This window comes from Haematobia irritans, chromosome 1 (genome assembly GCF_050003625.1).
Source record: "Haematobia irritans isolate KBUSLIRL chromosome 1, ASM5000362v1, whole genome shotgun sequence".
NCBI classification, from domain to species: Eukaryota; Metazoa; Arthropoda; class Insecta; order Diptera; family Muscidae; genus Haematobia; species Haematobia irritans.
In genome coordinates, this window is record NC_134397.1 from 244,715,843 (window position 1) to 244,738,028 (window position 22,186).

The 22,186-nt window shown below is 32.4% G+C and overlaps 2 protein-coding genes, 1 long non-coding RNA gene and 1 pseudogene across 4 annotated transcripts in view; 1 reads left to right on the forward strand and 3 right to left on the reverse strand.

Annotated features, from left to right (window-relative positions):
- The window catches only part of Invadolysin (leishmanolysin-like peptidase, invadolysin), a 108,323-nt gene extending 106,669 nt beyond the window's left edge, over positions 1–1,654 (reverse strand). The window contains exon 1 of one of the 2 annotated variants that reach the window (XM_075310797.1): positions 454–1,654. In XM_075310797.1, coding sequence (XP_075166912.1) covers positions 454–816 — 363 coding nt within the window. In that variant the 5' untranslated portion in view covers positions 817–1,654. The remainder of the gene's footprint in view (positions 1–453) is intronic. The other variant, XM_075310861.1, reaches the window with a different exon arrangement.
- An 813-nt stretch (positions 1,655–2,467) lies between these two features.
- Positions 2,468–2,970, reverse strand: LOC142240183 (uncharacterized). The gene is made up of 2 exons (XR_012723195.1): positions 2,739–2,970; positions 2,468–2,681 (listed from the first exon to the last, which is right to left on the reverse strand). It is a non-coding gene; the product is annotated as an uncharacterized LOC142240183 (long non-coding RNA).
- Positions 2,971–6,330: 3,360 nt separating this feature from the next.
- On the forward strand, positions 6,331–7,418 carry LOC142239863 (cathepsin F-like; annotated as a pseudogene).
- Positions 7,419–13,749: 6,331 nt separating this feature from the next.
- Burs (Cuticle-tanning hormone bursicon) lies at positions 13,750–21,972 on the reverse strand. Its single transcript, XM_075311683.1, has 3 exons — positions 21,729–21,972; positions 21,503–21,627; positions 13,750–14,112 (listed from the first exon to the last, which is right to left on the reverse strand). The coding sequence occupies exons 1-3, from the start codon at positions 21,874–21,876 to the stop codon at positions 13,846–13,848; spliced, it is 540 nt and encodes a 179-aa protein (XP_075167798.1). The 5' UTR covers positions 21,877–21,972; the 3' UTR covers positions 13,750–13,845.
- Positions 21,973–22,186: the final 214 nt, after the last annotated feature.

Below are 22,186 nucleotides of genomic sequence, written 5' to 3' on the forward strand. Positions count from 1 at the left end.
TAGAAACGTGAAAAGTACCATTTGAACCGATCTTCTTGGAGAGTATCTGCCATCAGATCCACCTGAAATTCTTCGTATTTTCAAGAAATCCGCTACCATGACGAGTTTCCAAAGGTAACTATTATATATGATTCATTGTGGTGGGTACTTAAGTTTCGGCCCGGCAAAACTTATTGCCTCATATACTTGTTTTAATTTATATTCATACGATTTGAGAATATTACGAACACATCATATGTAGACTTCTCTATTTCGTTTGGTCCCCATATGAATATCAAAAAAATCGCATAACACACACATGTACATACTGATGTAAAAGGATGTACATGTGTACATTTCTACTTTACTCAATAATTGTTCAAGGATTCGTGTTGACAAAACCAAAAAAAAAAAAAAAACAACTCCAAGTTGGTTGCCTGGTAATCGTTATTCTGTGTCATTGTTGTTACGTACCTCATGAGCTTTGGGATGAACATGTTGACAATTGTGTGGCTCAGCCGGATGTATGGTATTGGTGGCTTCAATCAACACCACTAGCAAACTTAAGATGAAAAACAACATTAAACAACTGGACCTAATACAGCCTCCACTACCAATACTGCCATTCAATGCTGCTGCTAAGGTGGTGTTGCGTTGTTGCTGGTAGTGAAGATATGACGACGATGGTTGGCGGCGGAGTCTTGTGCTTGGACGTAGGCTTTTGCTGCTACTGCAACGTTGTTGATGTTTGCCATTGGAAACAGCTGCGTCATAGTTAAGAACTTGGCAGCTTGGACGTTCGTCTCTTTGAGGCAGGCTAAGAAGATATTGGCACATATCTGTGGGTATAGTGTACGTTTGTGTGTGAATGTGAGTATGCTTATTTGGTGAGAGGTGGAATTACTGCTAAGAATCTATAAACAAAGTAATTTAAAATCACCCCTAGTATATATGTACACAGCTCTTGTTTCACATATAATTTAGTTTGTTTATTTGGAATGTGTATCCATAGTTGTTAATGCCCACGACTTTAGTTAGGTTGCTATACCACTGCAATGGGGGCCATGGTTTGTAGACCCTAAAATCCTAAAGTTCCATGTACGATACCTCTGGGATTCTTAGATGGCAATATGTATGTAATCTCGCTAGGTGCGTCCATTCATATATTCGTGATTATGCATTCATCACCTGTGAGTTGTTGGGTACTCCTGTCATTCCTCCGCTGCCTATAGCAGCGTCCCACTACCACCAAAACCACAAACACTGTCAGACAACCACAAACACAAAACGAAATAAACAAATCTGAATGAATTTTGTATTTTTTTTTTTGGTCTTCTATGTTTTTTTTTTCTTGTGATTTATAATAAATGTCACATTCACATGAACCCAGCTGCTCCCCCAAACAAATGACGGCGACGTCTTAGCAGCTGAAACCGACCGAACAAAAACCGCTGTGCCAAATTTTTTGTATGTATGTATCTCTCTCGCTTCGATTTCCCAAAAACTACAAAACACTCGCGTAATTTTCTTTTTTTGTTTAGTGTTTAAATCAATCTCATTCTGAAAATTAATTTCTCATTGCCATTCAATAATACAGCGACGACCGAGCGTTTGTAAACAAATGGCAGAAAAACGTCTTATTCGCGGCACGGTTAATAAACAAATGTTTATAATTTTGCAAGTAAACTATACGTGATAGCAAAATCGATTTTTTTCACAATCGATAATACACTTGCGAATCGATAGCGCGTACGATTACCGATAATCGATGACCCTGGAGAATGTAGCAAATGGCTTAGGTATCAGGGATGGAAAATACAATTTTTAAGAGAGTACAAAACAAGTATATACGGCCGTAAGTTCGGCCAGGCCGAATCTTATGTACCCTCCACCATGGATTGCGTAGAAACTTCTACGAAAGACTGTCATTCACAATCGAATTACTTGGGTTGTGGTATCTTAAAATTTCTTAACATCGTTTTCTAAATTGTGAGTTAGTCCATACGTGGTATATATTAGACAAAAAAGTTATGTATAGGTAAGTCTACAAAAAATTTTTGTGTGATTGGGGATCGATTTATCTGAGGGCTATATATATCTATAGACCGATATGGACCTAGTTAGCCATGGTTGTTAACGGCCATATACTAGCACAAGGTACCAAATTTCAAATCACTCGGATGAAATTGCTCCTCCAAGAGGCTCCAAAACCAAATCTCGGGATCGGTTTATACCCTGCCAACATTTTTTGAATTTGGGGACTCTTTTGAGAATCCCCACTACGTCGAAAACAATCATATACGACATCAAAAACTCGTCGGAAAAGCGCCGTCACTATTGAGAAGTTGTACCACGCCAAGTTACTACAAAAATGTTTCGCATGAGTGCAAATATTAGGTGCCTTTATAGATCAATTTAGAACGACGCCAATAAGGGACCCTCCAAACAATCAGAAAAAGTGCATTTTAAGATAGTTGTAAAAGAATCATTGTGGTCGAGTAAAACACGTTTGTTTAGATATTTATTGATTTGATTAAACATTTACAAATTCTTAAAAATATAACATTTATACCACTATCACATTACATTTAACATAATTTTTGGCATTAATGATGATGTTGAGTTACAAGTAGCGAGTTACATGTTGCTGCGCCTATCAACCAGTGTTTTTATTCCATGGAGGCAGCGTGTCTGTAAAATATCTGAAAAACAATCACTTTATTCCATTTGGAAAATCACCAAATTGTTCACCAATATACCTTTCACAATTTTAAGCGTATAATCTATGTTTTCAGAACTTTATTTTCGTTTTTATTTAATTAAAATATAACAAGCTGGTTGCGCTTGGCGTTTCACAAAAAAATGGCTTTTTTAACAGTAGGGATGGCAAATTACTTGCATGTACTTTTTGATGTACCTTTTCATGATGGTTGAAGTGACATTTACGAGTCTGTGGTAACGATGAGGTTGAAATGGAACTTTGAAATGCTGGCAGGGTATGGGGGCTATATATAATTATGAACCGATGTATACCAAGTTTTGCATGGTTGTTAGAGATCATATGCTGCCACCATGTACAAAATTTCAGGCGGATCGTATGAAATTTGCTTCTCTTAGAGCAGGCTCAAGCCAAATTTGGGGGTTCGTTTATATGGGGGCTATACCTAAAAGTGGACCGATATGGCCCATTTGCAATACCATCCGAACTACATCAATAACAACTACTTGTGCCAAGTTTCAAGTCGATAGCTTCTTTCGTTCGGAAGTTAGCGTGATTTCAACAGACGGACGGACGGACATTCTCAGATCGACTCAGAATTTCACCACGACCCAGAATATATATACTTTATGGGGTCTTAGAGCAATATTTCGATGTGTTACAAACGGAATGACAAAGTTAATATACCCCCCATCCTATGGTGGAGGGTATAAAAAGGTATTTGTTGTTAGCGAAAAGGTACTTTTCACTCAATTTCAACAAAAATTCCATTAGAATATTATTGTCAAGAGCATCTTTAGACTGTATTTTAAAGAAAATAAAATTTAGTTTGTCAACTCCTCAAATTTCAATATTTTTTTTAGTTTTATATCCGCCTACAAAGACTACAGTAGTATTGTAATCATGGTTTGTTGTATTGGTAGAATTCATGGTATTTCATAAAATTTCTGTAGATAAATAAAAATAAATTTTGACAAAATTTTCTACCGAAATAAAATTTTGACAAAACTTTCTATAGATATAAAATTTTGATAGAATTGTATATAGAAATAAAATTTTGACAAAATTTTCATCAGAAATAAAATTTTGGCAATATTTTTATCAGAAATGAAATCTTGTCAAAATTTTCTATAGAAATAAAAATGTTGACATAATTTTCTATAGAAAAAAAAATTTTTGACATAATTTTCTATAGAAATAAAATTTTGACAAAATAACATTTTGACAATAAATAAAATAAAATTTTGACAAAATTTTCCAAAGAAAAAAATGGACAAAATTTTCTGTAGAAATAAAATTTTTACAACAATTTGGCAAAATAATATATTTTTTTTTGGAATTTTTGAAAAGATTTTCTCCAAATGTTAGTAGATTATTTTTGTCTCATGTTTCGACCGCGATCGATAACTTCTTATCTAGAAATTATTCTTGTGGAAGCGTAATATAGAATCACAGGCTTTTGTCGACTAAAACAGTATTGAAATTTAATAAAATCGTGTATTTGACTATGACTATGACAAAATCGAGATTTCCCGCATGAACCTGTCTGTTTTGTCAAATTTGTAAAAGACTATTAGCAAATAAATTTGTTAAAGACTTTCTTAAAATATTTTGTCAAAACTATCATAAATCTGATATCGGCTCAAAACGGTCCACACAAAAGGTACTGACCAGGGCGAAAAAGTACTATAGTACTGAATTTTCCATCCCTGATATGTAGTAGATAGGCAGAGAGCGGGACTGCTAATTTTGCCGATTTATCGTCATTTTGACGATTTTTGGCTCGAAAAATAGCAGTTTCAGATTTTTGCCTCGAAAATGACGATATTTACTCCGTTAAAAAATTTGGGAAAATCGATTTCGAAATCTGAACCGATATCGATTAAATTTTGCTTACTTTAAGGATGCTTAGTTATCTTGTATTAAATTTGAAGACGACCGGTTAGTAAATAGGCTCAATATGACCATATTTGTTGAAATCGGGCTATATCTAAATTTGATCCGATTTTTTCCAAATTCAATAGAGTTCGTCCTTGTGCCAAAAAAAAACACTGAACCAAGTTTCATCAAAATAATTGCGACCGGAATCCTGCGTACAATACATAGACAGACCGATCGATGAAGGGACGAATACGAATATATCGACACAGGAGGTGATTCCGAGTCGATCAGTATGTTTTATAGAGTCTATAATCAATATTTCTGGTAGGCACATTTTTTACAGATCAAAGTTATTATAGTTAGTGGATGGTGTTCGCGTACTTTTCGGTTATGACGTACTCAGAATGCGTAATACAAAAATATACTAAATATAGTAGAATTGTGTGTCTTTATATGAAATGAATACCTTCGCTTTTAACCAAAACACATGTTTTATTTTAATATTATTTAAATTCCCGATTTTTGATGATTTTTAAAAAGCAAGTGCCGATTATGACGATTTTTTCGGGAAAAAGTGACAATTTTTCTTAAAATTTTATTGGTAGCCCTTGCAGAGAGTATTAAGGAAACAAGAGGACGAAAATTTCTCTCGTACAAAAACAACAAATGTCAACCGTATAGATGTCGCACAATGCCTGCAGCTTTGGTATAACGTTGCGGTCGAAGCGCTGTTTTGATAAATTCTTTATTAAGGCATCGGCAGTTATAATTTCAAATTGTCAGCCAAAAAATTTAATAGAATGAAACGATTTATGCGTTTTACAGACTATCAGTTATAACTGACGGAATGTCGGTGTTTGTAAAGAATCTTACAGTGTGTCGGATCGATACGACATGTCGGCGATGACTAAATAATCGGTAAATGTGTTATCGATCCCATAAACATGCAGCAGTATCGATTATGCCTTCGGACTTAACTGATAATGTGCACAATATATGGGATATGTTCGACACGAACACTAGGGCTGTTTTCTTTTTGCACTGGATGCAACATTTGTATGGGCTATCCAGAACATCGTTGCACTGGTGTTCTATCCAGAACATCTCATCAGTGCAAGTCGCGCCGATGTTGCCAGATTGTATTTTGATAAAGTGACGCTTCATCGATTCACAATAGCAATTTATTGTTACTAATTTATCGAAAAACATGAAATTCAAAGTGGTCAGTGTCAGAAATAATCGCAGCAGTAAATGTTTATTACAAATTGTACCATTTCATATATTAAAAATGCAAGATTATTACTCACCTTAAAGGTGGGTATTAAGTTCGAGTTCAGCCGCTAAAATCGTCATATTTTTCACTAAAGTGAAATGTAAATCAGTAAAAAAGGCATAAAATTATACATTTTTGTTGCAAATTTTATTATAACTTGATGGGGAAAATCCCAAAGCAAATTTTCACAAAGTTTGTATTCCTTAAAACGGATTATTAAAGAAAAGTAATCGTGAAAAAATTACGTTTTTAGCGGCTAAACTCGAACTTAATACCCACCTTTAAGGTGGGTACTATGTTTGTTGGCACGAAAAAAACTTCACTTAACCATTCTTTCGCGTTGAAAAATGAGTGTTGACAATAGATTTCGAACGAAGAAAACAGCTATTTTGGAACTATTCTGCGTTATTTCTCAGCAATTTAATTGACAACATCGCCAAACGTCATATTTTTACGTATACATACGCAGCAGCTGATTGTTTACATACACGCATTCATAATAATTTTTTGAAGTGTTTTTCTACCAGTTTTTGAATTGTTTTAACCAAATCTCACAAAGCACTGGACAATAATAATCCAAAGGGATTCCGTCAATTTGTTATGCAAACTTTTACATCCGAAGCAATTGACAATCCGTTCAGCAACAAACTTAATTCAGCAACAAAACAATTGGTGAAAAACGCTACTCGTTCATTGGAATATGCCGAAAAGAAGACTCATAAGGAACAAAATCATCATAGTTTGAATAAAGTCGAATATCTTAAAATCGTCGTTATCACACCACCATGGAAAGACAAATGCGTGTGAGAATTTTCAAGCAAAATTTAAAAATCATACAGAATTTGAATGCAAATGAGCGTGGTAGTGCCGTACCGAATATAAACAACGTACCGGCATGTGGCAACGAGATGAGGGTAATGCTGCTTTAACCCCTAAAACTGAAATTATAGACATTGAATTGCCCAAAGAATTCGATTGGAGAGAAAAGGTCAATGTGGCTCTTGCTGGGCTTTTAGTGTTACCGGCAATGTCGAAGATTTGCATGATGTCAGGACTGATAAACTGGAACAATATTCCGAGCAGGAATTATTAGATTGTGATACAACAGATTCAGCTTGTAATGTTGGTTTGCCCGATAATGCTTATGATGCCATTGAGAAAATTGGAGGTTTAGGACTTGAACTTGAAATGAATTTCCCTATCATGCACGCAAAGAACAATGCCGCTTCAATACATCGAAAATCCATGTTAAAGTAAAAGGCCTTGTTGATTTACCCAAAAACTCATACATGTGGTGGCTGTCTGTACAACTCTTTGAAAGGATTTTGTGCAGCCATCATGGAAATACAAACCATACCATTTCTCATACTTAATACCACCACTCCATACCCAATAAATTTTCATCTAGTTTTTTTTCTCACATATATATTTTTTCTTCGTCTTACGATATTGTTACTTCCTTATTATTTTTTGTTAAACGAAAGTATAGTGTATAAGTAAAGTTCATAGTCAAATTCAATAAACTTAAGCCCATAACTCACGTTCAAGGGTAGTTCCTAAGCCAAAGTCACTGTTCCCGACTTATAATTCGTCACAAAGGGATGTTAGAGTTCTATACCAGAGACTATCTGTCACGTAATAAAATTGAATTGATAAAATGCAAGATATATGGACAATGAATGTGAAATTTAAAAGCAACAATTAAATTAAATCGCTTCATTCCAGCCTATCGCACTGATCAACATCAGTCCAAAATGATTGCAAGCATGAGTGCAATACATGAAAATTATTTTGCTATTTAAATAAAAACAAGTTAGAAAAGTTGAAAGTCGGGCGGGCCGACTATATATGCACCACTTTGTGATCTACATTTTCGATACCATCTGAAATCCTCCAAATTTGTTGGGTGATATATATAAAGGTTTATGTTCCCATATACATACTTTTAAATCTGAAACAATAAATTTAAGACTTCTTAGAAAATTTTTGACTTAAAATTTAAGTCGGTTAAATCGGTTAACGCCCCATGGCGAAAGATATTTATTAGAAATAAAGTTGAATTTGAGTTATTTTTTCGACTAACAGTGACGATTTTACAATGTATTTTGATCATTTTTCTCGAAATCAGAAAAAATATATATGGGAGCTATATCTAAATCTGAACCGATTTCAACCAAATTTGGCACGCATAGCAACAAAGCTAATTCTACCCCCTGTACAAAATTTCAACAAAATTCGAGTAAAAACTTGGCCTCTTTGGTCATATGAATCTAAATCGGGCGAAAGATATATATGGGAGCTATATCTAAATCTGAACTAATTGTTCTCCTAGTGCAAAATTTTAAGCAAATTGCGCTAAAACTATGGCTTCTGTGATCATATAAGTCAAAATCGGGACTTAAATCTGAATCGATTTCAATAAAATTTAGCACACTTGACTTTACTGCTAATTGTAATCCTAGTGCAAAATTTCAACCAAATCAGGATAAATCTCAGGAACATATCGGAAGAATGATATATATGGGAGCTATATCCAAATCTGAACCGATTTCAATAAAATTTGGCACACTAGACTATACTACTAATTGTTCTCCTAGTGCAAAATTTCAACCCAATTGGTGTAAAACTTTGGCTTCTGGCCCCATATAGGTACATATCGGGCGAACGATATATATGGGAGCTATATCTAACTCTGAACCGATTTCTTCCAATAGGGTTCTACACTGATCCAAAACACATAATTGTGTCAAATTTGAAGTCGATTGGGTTTAAATTGCGATCTAGACTTTGATTATAAAAATGTGTGCACAGACAGACCGACATGACTATATCGACTCAGGAACCCACCCTGAGCATTTTTGCCAAAGACACCATGTGTCTATCTCGTCTCCTTCTGGGTATTGCAAACATATGTACTAAATTATAAAACCCTGTATAGGGTATAACTTTTTATTTATGTGGCATAAACATTTACCATTTATTTTTGGTATAGCTTTGTTCAGTACAACTAATTTTATTTTTGGAACATAGCAAATTATTCTTGTGATTCCATTCGTTGCAACCATAGTACTGCATCATCAATAGCACTGCCTCCTTTATATTTACCATGAAATGACAGCATAATTTGTGTTTATTATCCCGATGCCCAGTAAAAAGAATCGATTGTAAAATGAACTTCGCTAAATAGAGCTTTATTTGTTAACATTTTTCTATAAATTTCATGTTATATACATTATTTCTATTCAATCATGTAGTAGGGGGCGGCTAGATGGTGGTTGCTAGTTTATTACGAAAATACCACTCCATGTTATTTTTATTTCGTCAATCGATCATATAACAATTTTAAATAACAACGCGAACCACTTTTGCATTATAATTTAACACAAATCATTTGAATAAATAAATTATTTCTTAATTCACATTACAAATGGCGCCATGTTTTCAAACTAACTAATCTCAACATATGGAAGGATTTAACACGACCTAATTAGGGACTATGCGCTTTATGTCAGTTTTTCAACTCGAAAAAAACAAAGTACCACAAACGAAAAAATATTTCGGTAGTTTTTCGCATTTTTGGTTTTGTATGGGATTTCGCTGCGGAAACCGAACATAGTACCTACCTTAAAGTGAAAACTAAATCACTAAAAACGGCATATGTGTTGCAAATGGGGAATAGCCCAAAGCAAATTTTCACAAAGTTTGTATTCCTTAAAATGGGTTACTAAAGGAAAGTAAACGTGAAAAAATGACGATTTTAGCAGCTAAACTCGAACTTAATACCCACCTTTAATTTTGAAATGACAAAACGGTCTTTTGAAAGTTTTATTCAATATTCAATTAGTATTAAAATGTGACGTGACCGGAAAAACTTATAGTCTGGACGGCGCATAACTTAAACAATAGTAGTTTCAACATTTTAACTTTTTTGACAATAGCATATAACGTACGCTCGCATGACCGCATGGTATATAATTCCACCTTTAAGCCTAGTAATAAGATCACGTTTTCGCACGAAATATTGTTATACTCCATATAAAAAACGTTAGCGCGGAATAAATGCGAAATCTTTGTTTTGAGCTTTTTTAGGACCATATTTATACAACCCTGCATTTTTCGAACGAAAAAAAGGCAGGCATTTTATTTTGAATAAATAGGTTAACATTCCTGGGTTTGAGACCCTATTTACGGAGATATATGAAGGTATTCGTTTTTCGCAGAAACGAACTTAAGGTTGAGTTACATACCATGCGTTAATCCGTGCGTTGATGGAAGGGTTGATATTTTTCAGTTTGAAGCACTCCAACAAAACTGTTGCTTTCAAAGAGAAAATTCACCTCTTCAATCAACGGACGCATTAACGCATGGTATGTAACTCAACCTTTAGTACTAACCCAATAAACACAAACGTTTGAAAAATGCTAAATTTCAACAATTTTTCAAACATTTTTTCAAAGGATTAGGGTAATATTCAAGTTGAGAAATTGTTGAGAAAATCGCGTTCTCAACAAAAACAGACATTACCCTCAACAGTGAAATTCAACACATTAGCAATAATATCTCAAGTGTTCTCCTCAAATTGAAATACATCGATACTCAATAATTTCTCAAACAGTTTTCAACAGTGAGAAAAATAAAAAATAGCATTGTTGCGAATACTTTCAAACCACAATTTGTATGAAATTCAAACCTAGTTCTAACTGAAAGTCAATACTAAATTTCTAGGGATTTGGTAAATTTTATTATTTTTTTCGTTAACAAATATAATAATCTTAAAAATAACATTAATAATATATAAAAATAATAATATAATACCGATCAAAATATAATTATCTTATTAAACGTATTAATAAATAAAAATATGAATACAACTTTAAATATCTTAAACATTTTTACATGTAAAGGGTGATTCTTTTGAGGTTAGGATTTTCATGCATTAGTATTTGACAGATCACGTGGGATTTCAGACATGGTGTCAAAGAGAAAGATGCTCAGTATGCTTTGACATCTCATCATGAATAGACTTACTAACGAGCAACGCTTGCAAATCATTGAATTTTATTACCAAAATCAGTGTTCGGTTCGAAATGTGTTTCGCGCTTTACGTCCGATTTATGGTCTACATAATCGACCAAGTGAGCAAACAATTAATGCGATTGTGACCAAGTTTCGCACTCAGTTTACTTTATTGGACATTAAACCAACCACACGAATGCGTACAGTGCGTACAGAAGAGAATATTGCGTCTGTTTCTGAGAGTGTTGCTGAAGACCGTGAAATGTCGATGAATGAAATGTCGCAGCAATTGGGTTTGTGTTATTCGACCACATGGAAGATTTTACGCAAAGATCTTGGTGTAAAACCGTATAAAATACAGCTCGTGCAAGAACTGAAACCGAACGATCTGCCACAACGTCGAATTTTCAGTGAATGGGCCCTAGAAAAGTTGGCAGAAAATCCGCTTTTTTATCGACAAATTTTGTTCAGCGATGAGGCTCATTTCTGGTTGAATGGCTACGTAAATAAGCAAAATTGCCGCATTTGGAGTGAAAAGCAACCAGAAGCCGTTCAAGAACTGCCCATGCATCCCGAAAAATGCACTGTTTGGTGTGGTTTGTACGCTGGTGGAATCATTGGACCGTATTTTTTCAAAGATGCTGTTGGACGCAACGTTACGGTGAATGGCGATCGCTATCGTTCGATGCTAACAAACTTTTTGTTGCCAAAAATGGAAGAACTGAACTTGGTTGACATGTGGTTTCAACAAGATGGCGCTACATGCCACACAGCTCGCGATTCTATGGCCATTTTGAGGGAAAACTTCGGAGAACAATTCATCTCAAGAAATGGACCGGTAAGTTGGCCACCAAGATCATGCGATTTGACGCCTTTAGACTATTTTTTGTGGGGCTACGTCAAGTCTAAAGTCTACAGAAATAAGCCAACAACTATTCCAGCTTTGGAAGACAACATTTCCGAAGAAATTCGGGCTATTCCGGCCGAAATGCTCGAAAAAGTTGCCCAAAATTGGACTTTCCGAATGGACCACCTAAGACGCAGCCGCGGTCAACATTTAAATGAAATTATCTTCAAAAAGTAAATGTCATGGACCAATCTAACGTTTCAAATAAAGAACCGATGAGATTTTGCAAATTTTATGCGTTTTTTTTTTAAAAAAGTTATCAAGCTCTTAACAAATCACCCTTTATAATTCCATTTCCTCCATAATGTTGGTGTCAAATAACTATTAATTAATATGCTGGCAATTTGAAATAATTACTATCGAGGAACTTGCTGGCTTGTGTGTCAGCAAGAGGAAATCACTAAATATCAACCTGATGACGGGATGTAAATTGATGTAATACACATTTTCATCCAGAAGTTCTTGATATAGGAATTGTTGCACTTTATTTTAGTTGGTTGCACTTTGTAAGTTTTCTGAAAACTTTTCTTTGTTGTTTCCTTCATTGGTTTTTCATCGGCCAACATCTTCCAAGAATATACCATCCAATGATTTTAGTTTTCTGCAAAACAATCGAGTTTTGTGATTTCCATTATGTTTTCATTTCACTTTTTATTTTGACTTACCAATTTGTATTTCTTCCAACTGACCACGTACTTCGTGATTTCCTTAAGAACGTTGGAGTTACAAAATTGTTGTTATTAAAATACTGGCAATTTTCAGGAACTTGATGACCAGATAATTGGAATAAATTTCCAGCAATTTCAATTCACAAAATAACAAATTAAACCGATGATGCGATGTAAATTAAACTATCGATGTGATGCGAATTATCATCCAGTAGTTGTTGATATGGAAAAGCATAAATACCAAGTTTGTTTGGTTGCACTTTGATTTATGGAAACTTTCTCTTCTCGATAAGCCACTACCATTGTTCATCGGCCAGCCTCTTAATGTGTCCAAGAACCAGCATCCAAATATTTTAGTCTTCTGCAAAGAGATTTGAGTTTAGTGACTTCCTTAAAGTTTTCATTTCGTGTTTTAGTTTTACTTACCAATTATTATAAGAGATTTCAATTGATTATTAAAAAATTTCCACATTTTTGTATTTCTTCTACGAACTTTGTTGTCCAAAGTAGTATTGAAAACCATGTGGTTTTTTCTATAGAAATAAATGTTGCATTTCAGGGTAGTGTTTTGTCAAAGTTTTCTCCAATTATCTTCAACACATTTTCAAAGTTTTCGTCAACATTTTGCCAAATTGGTTGTAATTCGCAAACAACTTGAAGATGTATTGAAGATGAGCTTTTTCAAGTCAAGTTGAATTTATGTTGAAAATTATATTTACCCTCAAACTGAAGAGGTGTTGCATTTGAAAAACGCTCATCCTGTGTTTATTGGGAAGCATTAGTTTTGACATGACAAAGCGGACTTTGGAAAGTTTTATTCAATATCCAATTAATCTTAAAGTGTGACGTGACCATCATATAGACTAAACATGCTGAACACAGTGTTTTGCTTTGTTTATTTAGCATATCGAATACTCAAACCAATAAAGCAAAATCTACAACCACAAGACACAGGGGGACACATTGAGATAATATGTGAAGCTAATTCTACAACCTATAAGGTGGTTGATATGTTGGATTTTTTGCGCCGTAAACAAACTGGCTTTTGCTGTTACCTTTTCGAACCCTTTAATTTCAAACGCGAAATGTTATGTTCAAAATAAAATTGTTTTCATTTCGTATTTTTACACTTTTAATTCAGAGTGTTTGTACGAAAACCGCCTTAGTTATAAATTTCATTTATCTATTTAAAGTACAACGTTTTTAAACATTTTATTTATATGTCTAAAATCTAGGCCATTTATAGAAAATACAGTTATTGTTTTATATACGTAATTGTTTTATTTGTGATATTTATAAAATTTCAATAGTATAAAGTTGAATAAATTGAACATATCGGTGTGTGTGTGTGTATGTGTGTGCATTATGTGTTTGTTTTGTAACATAAATAAATTTAAATTTTTCATTGTAATGCTATTCTTCTAAAATGATTATTGAGTGGTCCCTCATCCGAATAGCCAGCAATTTCTTGAGGTACAATTCCCGACTCTTCAATAGATGTACATGGCCGACACATACACTCCAGCGGGGCTTTGGTAAGTACTTTCTTAAATTTACGTTCACCCTGTTTTACTTTGGGACAAAATAACGATACAGCTGCTTCACGTTCACCCGATTCTTGACAACACATGCAGGAACGTTCCATTTGCCAGATTTTGCTACCTGAAACCTTTGTGGGAGTGAAGGGAAATAATTAAAAAATCAAAAATAAATAAATAATTAGGGTCACCAGAAGAAAAATTAAAATATGATACGGTTGACAATCTTCCAATTTTCAGGTAATTGAGAATATACTTCGTACATCCGAAAGCCGGATGTTAATGCTAAAATGTCGAATTTATGTTATGATCCTTCAAAAAAAAAAAAATAATAAAATAAATAGAAATAAAATTTTGACAACATTTTTATATATAAATAAAATTTTGAGAAAAATTTCTATAGAAATAAAATTTTGAGAAAATTTTGCTATAGAAATAAAATTGTAACAAAATTTTCTTTGGAAATATAAAAGAAAATTTTGTCAACATTTTCTATAAAAATAAAATGTTGACAAAATGTTGATAAATTTTTGAGAAAAATCGTTATAGAAATAAAATGTTCTATAGAAATAAAATTTTGACAAAATTTTCTTTGAAAATAAAATTTTGAAAAAAATTTCTTTGGAAATAAAATGTTGCAAAATTTTCTTTGAAAATAAAACTTTGACAACATTTTCTATAAAAATAAAATGTTGACAAAATTTTCTAGAAATAAAATGTTGATAACATTTTCTAGAAATAAAATGTTGACAAAATTTTCTATAGAAATAAAATTTTGACAACATTTTTATATATAAATAAAATTTTGAGAAAAATTTCTATAGAAATAAAATTTTGAGAAAATTTTGCTATAGAAATAAAATTGTAACAAAATTTTCTTTGGAAATATAAAAGAAAATTTTGTCAACATTTTCTATAAAAATAAAATGTTGACAAAATGTTGATAAATTTTTGAGAAAAATCGTTATAGAAATAAAATGTTCTATAGAAATAAAATTTTGAAAAAAATATCTTTGGAAATAAAATGTGGCAAAATTTTCTTTGAAAAAAAAACTTTGACAACATTTTCTATAAAAATAAAATGTTGACAAAATTTTCTAGAAATAAAATGTTGATAACATTTTCTAGAAATAAAATGTTGACAAAATTTTCTATAGAAATAAAATTTTGACAAAATTATTCTATTCAAATTATTCTAAAGAAATAAAGTTTTGGCAAAATTTTCTAAAGAAATAAAATTGCGACAAAAGTTTCTATAGAAATAAAATTTTGATACAATTTTCTATAGAAATAAAATGTTGACAAAATGTTCTAGAAATAAAATGTTGACAAAGTTTTCTATAGAATAAAATTGAGACAAAATTTTCTATAGAAATAAAATGTTGACAACATTTTCTAGAAATAAAATGTTGACAACATTTTCTAGAAATAAAATGTTGACAAAATTTTCTATAGAAATAAAATTTTGACAAAATTTTCTATAGAAATAAAATGTTGACAAAATTTTCTATAGAAATAAAATTATGACAAAATTTTCTATAGAAATAAAATTTTGACAAAACTTTCTATAGAAATAAAATTTTAAGAAAATGTTCTATAGAAATCAAATTTTGACAAAGTACCGTATCATCGTATTGAACCACATAGCCGGAAGTGGTACGAGAAATTACTAATTTATATCTCTTGTTGTTATGTGACATTCCAGTGGGCTCCTGGTTAGCAAGAATGCCACGACAGCTGATGCCTAGCCGGAGTGATGATTCAGCGTACCACGACAGGCAACCAAGGAGCAATAACACGTTTATAGTGACGCTGCCCTTTGGGCAACGTCCACACAAATCGAATACTATCCAAGATAGTGAGCACATAACAAAAGATTTTGACAAAATTTTCCATAGAAATAATATTTTGACCAAATTTCATTGGAAATAAAACATTGACGAAATTTTCTTTGGAAATAAAATGTTGACAAAATTTTCTATAGAAATAAAATTTTGACAACATTTTCTATAGAAATAATATTTTGACAAAATTTCATTGGAAATAAAATTTTGACGAAATTTTCTTTGGAAATAAAATTTTGACAATTTTTTTTATAGAAATAAAATTTTGACAAAATTTTATATAGAAATAAAATTGTGACAAAATTTTCTTTGGAAATAGAATTTTGAAAAAAATTTCTTTGGAAATAAAATGTGGCAATTTTTTTTGAAAATAAAACTTTGACAACATTTTCTATAAAAATAAAATGTTGAAAAAATTTTCTAGAAATAAAATGTCGACAAACTGTTTAAAAAAATAAATTTTTCTACAGAAATAAAATCTTGAAAAAATTTTCTACAGAAATAAAATTTTGACAAAATTTTCTAGAAAATTATGTTGACAAAATTTTCTATACAAATAACATTTTGACAAATTATTCTATAGAAATAAAATTTTCTATAGAAATAAAGTTTTGAAGAAATTTTCTTTGGAAATAAAATTTTGACAATATTTTCTATGGAAATAAAATTTTGACAATATTTTCTATGGAAATAAAATTTTTACAAAATTTTCGCTGGAAATAACATTTGGCAAAATTTTCTATAGATTGATCTTTTGACAAACATTTGTATAGATATAATATTTAAAAAATTGTCGATAGAAATAAAATTTTTCAAAATTTTCTATAGAAATACAATTTTGACTAATTTTTCTATAGATATAAAGTTTTGACATAATTTTCTATAGAAATAAAATCTTGACAAAATTTTCTATAGAAATAAAATTTTGACAATTATTCTATAGAAATAAAATTTTCTATAGAAATAAAGTTTTGAAGAAATTTTCTTTGGAAATCAAAAAGAAATAAAATTTTAACCAAATTTTCTATAGAAATAATATTTTGACAAAATTTCATTGGAAAAAAATTTTGATCAAATTTCTATAGAAAATTTTGACAAAATTTTCTATAGAAATAAAATTTTGGCAAAATTTTCTATAGAAATAAAATTTTGGCAAAATTTTCTATAGAAATAAAATTTTGACAAAATTTTCTATAGAAATAAAATTTTAACAAAATTTTCTATAGAAATACAATTTTGACAAAATTTTCTATAGAAATAAAATGTTGACAAAATTTTCTATAAAAATAAAATTTTAAGAAAATGTTCTATAGAAATCAAATTTTAACAAAGTTTTCTATAGAAATAAAATTTTGACAAAATTTTCTATAGAAATAAAATTTTGGCAAAATTTTGTTGATAAAATTTTCTATAGAAATAACATTTTGACAAATTATTCGATAAAAATAAAATTTTCTATAGAAATAAAGTTGTGAAGAAATTTTCGTTGGAAATAAAATTTTGACAATATTTTCCGTAGAAATAACATTTTTCACAAAATTTTCTATAGAAATAAAATTTTTCACAAAATTTTCTATAGAAATAAAATTTTGACAAAATTTTCTATGGAAATAAAATTTCGACAAAATGTTCTATAGAAATAAAATTTTCACAAAATTGTCTATAGAAATAATATTTTGACAAAATTTTCTTTGGAAATACAATTTTGGAAAAAATTTCTTTGGAAATAAAATGTGGCAAAATTTTCTTTGAAAATAAAACTTTGACAAAATTTTCTATAGAAATAAAATGATGACAATAAATTCTAGAAATAAAGCGTTGACAAATTTTTTTATAGAAATAAAGTTTTGACAAATTATTCTAAAGAAATAAAATTTTCTATAGAAATAAAATTTTGACAAATTCTTCTAAAGAAATAATTGACAAATTTTAACAATATTTTCTTTTGAAATAAAATTTTGACAAAATTTTCTAAAGAAATAAAATTTTGACAAAATGAAGAAATAAAATTTTCTATAGAAATAAAGTTTTGAAGAAATTTTGGAAATAAAATTTTGACAATATTTTCTATGCAACTGAAATTTTGATAAAATTTTCTATAGAAATAAAATTTTTACAAAATTTTTGTTGGAAATAAAATTTGGCAACATTTTCTATAGATTGATTTTTTGACAAACATTTGTATAGATATTATATTTAAAAAATTGTCTATAGAAAAAAAATTTTCAAAATTTTCTATAGAAATAACATGTTGGCTGATAAGTCCCCTGTTAGACCGGGAAGAAAAATACATTTTTTGTCAAAATTCGTTTTAATTATATCAACATAGTTCCCTTCAAGAGCGATACAATGATTATAACGACCTTCAAATTTTTTGATACCATTTTGGTAGTAATCCTTCGGTTTTGCCTCAAAATAGGCCTCAGTTTCGGCGATCACCTCTTCATTGCAGCCAATATTTTTTCCCTGCGAGCCTCCTCTTGAGGTCTGAGAACAAGAAAAAGTCGCTGGGGGCCATATCTGGAGAATACGGTGGGTGGGGAAGCAATTCGAAGCCCAATTCATGAATTTTTGCCGTCGTTCTCAATGACTTGTGGCACGGTGCGTTGTCTTGGTGGAACAACACTTTTTCTTCTTCATATGGGGCCGTTTTGCCGCGATTTCGACCTTCAAATGCTCCAATAACGACATATAATAGTCACTGTTGATGGTTTTTCCCTTCTCAAGATAATCGATAAAAATTATTCCATGCGCATCCCAAAAAACAGAGGCTATTACTTTGCCAGCGGACTTTTGAGTCTTTCGGTTCACTGGTCGCTGTCCACTCAGCCGACTGTCGATTGGACTCAGGAGTGTAGTGATGGAGCCATGTTTCATCCAGTGTCACATATCGACGGAAAAACTCGGGTGTATTACGAGTTAACAGCTGCAAACACCGCTCAGAATCATCAACACGTTGTTGTTTTTGGTCAAATGTGAGCTCGCGCGGCACCCATTTTGCACAGAGCTTCCACATATCCAAATATTGATGAATGCTATGACCAACACGTTCCTTTGATATCTTTAAGGCCTCTGCTATCTCGATCAACTTCATTTTACGGCCATTCAAAATCATTTTGTGGATTTTTTTGATGTTTTCGTCGATAACCACCTCTTTCGGGCGTCCACTGCGTTTACCGTCCTCGGTGCTCATTTCACCACGCTTGAATTTTGCATACCAATCAATTATTGTTGATTTCCCTGGGGCAGAGTCCGGAAACTCATTATCAAGTCAAGTTTTTTGCTTCCGCTGTATTTTTCCCCTCCAGAAAACAGTATTTTATCAAAACACGAAATTCCTTTTTTTCCATTTTTTTTCACAATAACAAAAGACGCTCTATCTCACAAACTAATTGACTTACAGACGTCAAATTTTGACAAGAATCATTTGAAGGTTGGTACTATATAAAAACAAGTATACATGGCCGTAAGTTCGGCCAGGCCGAATCTTATGTACCCTCCACCATGGATTGCGTAGAAACTTCTACGGAAGACTGTCATCCACAATCGAATTAATTGGGTTGTGGTATCTTAAAACTTCTTAACATCGTTTTCTAAATTGTGAGTTAGTCCATACGTGGTATATATTAGACAAAAAAGGTATGTGTATGTAAGTCTACAAATAATTACGAATCGATATGGACTTTTGCACGGTACGTAGGGAGCCCGAATTGAAATATGGGGGTCGCTTATACGGTTGTTAACGGCCATATACTAGCACAATGTACCAAATTTAAAATGACTCGGATGAAATTTGCTCCTCCAAGAGGCTCCAAAACCAAATCTCGGGATCGGTTCATATGGGGGCTATATATGATCATGGACTAATATGGACCACTTTTGGCATGGTTGTTAAATATCATACCGAATCAACCGAATCGTATGAAATTTGCTCTTCCAAGGGGCTCCGGAGGTCAAATCTGGGGATCGGTTTAAATGGGGGCTATATAATTATGGACTGATATGAACCAATTCCTGCATGGTTCTTGGATACCATATACTAACATCACGTACCAATTTTCAACCGAATCGGATGAAATTTGCTCTTCCAAGGGGCTCCGGAGGTCAAATCGGGGGATCGGTTTATATGGGGGCTTTATTTAATTATGGACCGATTTTGATCAATTTTTGCATGGGTGTTTGATGCCATATACTAACACCATGTACCAAACTTCAGCTGGATCGGATGAAATTTGCTTCTCTTAGAGGCTCCGCAAGCCAAATCGGAGGATCGGTTTATATGGGGGCTATATATAATTATGGACCGATGCGGACCAATTTTTGCATGCTTGTTAGAGACCATATACTAGCACCATGTACCAAATTTCAGCCGGATCGGATAAAATTTGCTTCTCTTAGAGGGTCTGCAAGCCAAATTTGGGGGTCCGACGGACGGACGGACGGACATGTTCAGATCGACTCAGAATTTCACCACGTCCCAGAATATATATACTTTATGGGGTCTTAGAGCAATATTTCGATGTGTTAGAAACGGAATGACAAAGTTAATATACCCCCCTCCTAGAGGTGTGCACGTGAGTAATATTTTGCTCACACTCACGACGGAGAAATCTAATTCACGCACACTTACGCACGATATTTTTTGGCAGGACTCACGCTCACGCACGTTCACGAAAAGAAAATTTATACTCACGCACACTCACGCACGAAAATCTTTTAAATGTCGTGACTCACGAAAAATATCGTGACTCACGAAAAATGTCGTGACTCACGAAAAACCTCGTGACTCACGAATAATTTTATGAGTAATTTACCTATAGAACCTGACTAAAAACATGAGTATGATTAAAATCGAGAGCGTTATAAAACTGGTTAACACCTAGGATATCACTAAAATTATAAATGAATTCAAGTCGTAGGCATTTTATGTTCGTAAGCGGGATTATTTTCGTGAGCGTGTTTTTCCGAAATTCGTTACTCACGCACACTCACGACGATATTATTTTCGTGACTCACGCTCACGCACGACATTTGATTGGTTAATCACGCTCACGCACACTCACGCCGTAGCCGTCAGCGTGACTCACGAATCACGCGTGAGTCACGAACATTTTCGTGAGTCACGACAATTTCGTGTCACGTGCACACCTCTACCCCCTCCTATGGTGGAGGGTACAATAATATGCATTTATTACAAGCGACGCCATCTATATGTCAGACCGGGGACTTATCAGCCAACCTGTTACAATTTTTTTTTTGTTTTGACATAATTTTCTATAAAAATAAAATGTTGACAAAATTTTCTATAGAAATAAAATTTTGAAAAAAATTTTCTATAGAAATATAGAAAAACAAAAGTTAGACAAAAATTTATATGGAAATAAAACTTTGAAAAAAACTTCTATAGAAATAAAAATTTAACAAAATTTTCTATAGAAATAAAAATTTCAAACAATTTTCTATAGTAATAAAACTTTGATAAAATTTTCTATAGAAATAAAATTTTGACTAAATTTTCATTGGAAATAAAATTTGTACAATATTTTGAGAAAAATTTCTATAGAAATAAAATTTTAACAAAATTCAATTTCTTTGAACATTTAAATTTTTGTATTATTTCCTAATTAAGTTCTCCCTTTTTGTCGATATCTCGCCTTTTCGTTCATCATAAATTTACCTGAATATAACTGGCACATCGACCAACACATGCAAATGACGGTATTGGTTTTGGTACACAACCAGGATACTGAAGGACATGTATGACTGGAGTAACCTGACAATCATCTCCAATATGGGAAATATCTGTAATTGATAAGCATCAGGATTTTTTTGCAGTTTTGTTATTGTTACCTTTGGAAGAATTTAAGAATTTCCACCACATTACCGTGAGTGGTCTGCCTTACCATTATCATCTGCAATGACAGCATTTTCGCCTAAGACTTCTTGACCGCAATTCAACTGCAACATGAGTAACCAAAGGCAGTAAGTGAGAAAACCACATTGTATCTTCTTATTGCCGTACACATGGAATTTTGCGGTGCTTCTTGCCATTATATATCCTTAAAATAGCCTATGGCAATGGTAGCCAGTTCCGGACTGGCAAAGTTACTTTGCCAACTAAGAGCCTAAGAGAACTAAAGAAAATTCTCTTAGGACATGGAGGTTTTTATAGTTTGACCAGACTAATCAGGAGTTGTTAAATGTTCTACTAATGGACCACTTGGTCATCGTGTAGGTTTGTTTAATAAAAAATTATCGTTCTACAAAAAAAAAAGATGGAGTGGAGTTAAGGATAGCAAGCAACACAAAAAAAGGCCAAACTAAATGTAGACCTCTTTCACTATAAACCATGGAACATGGT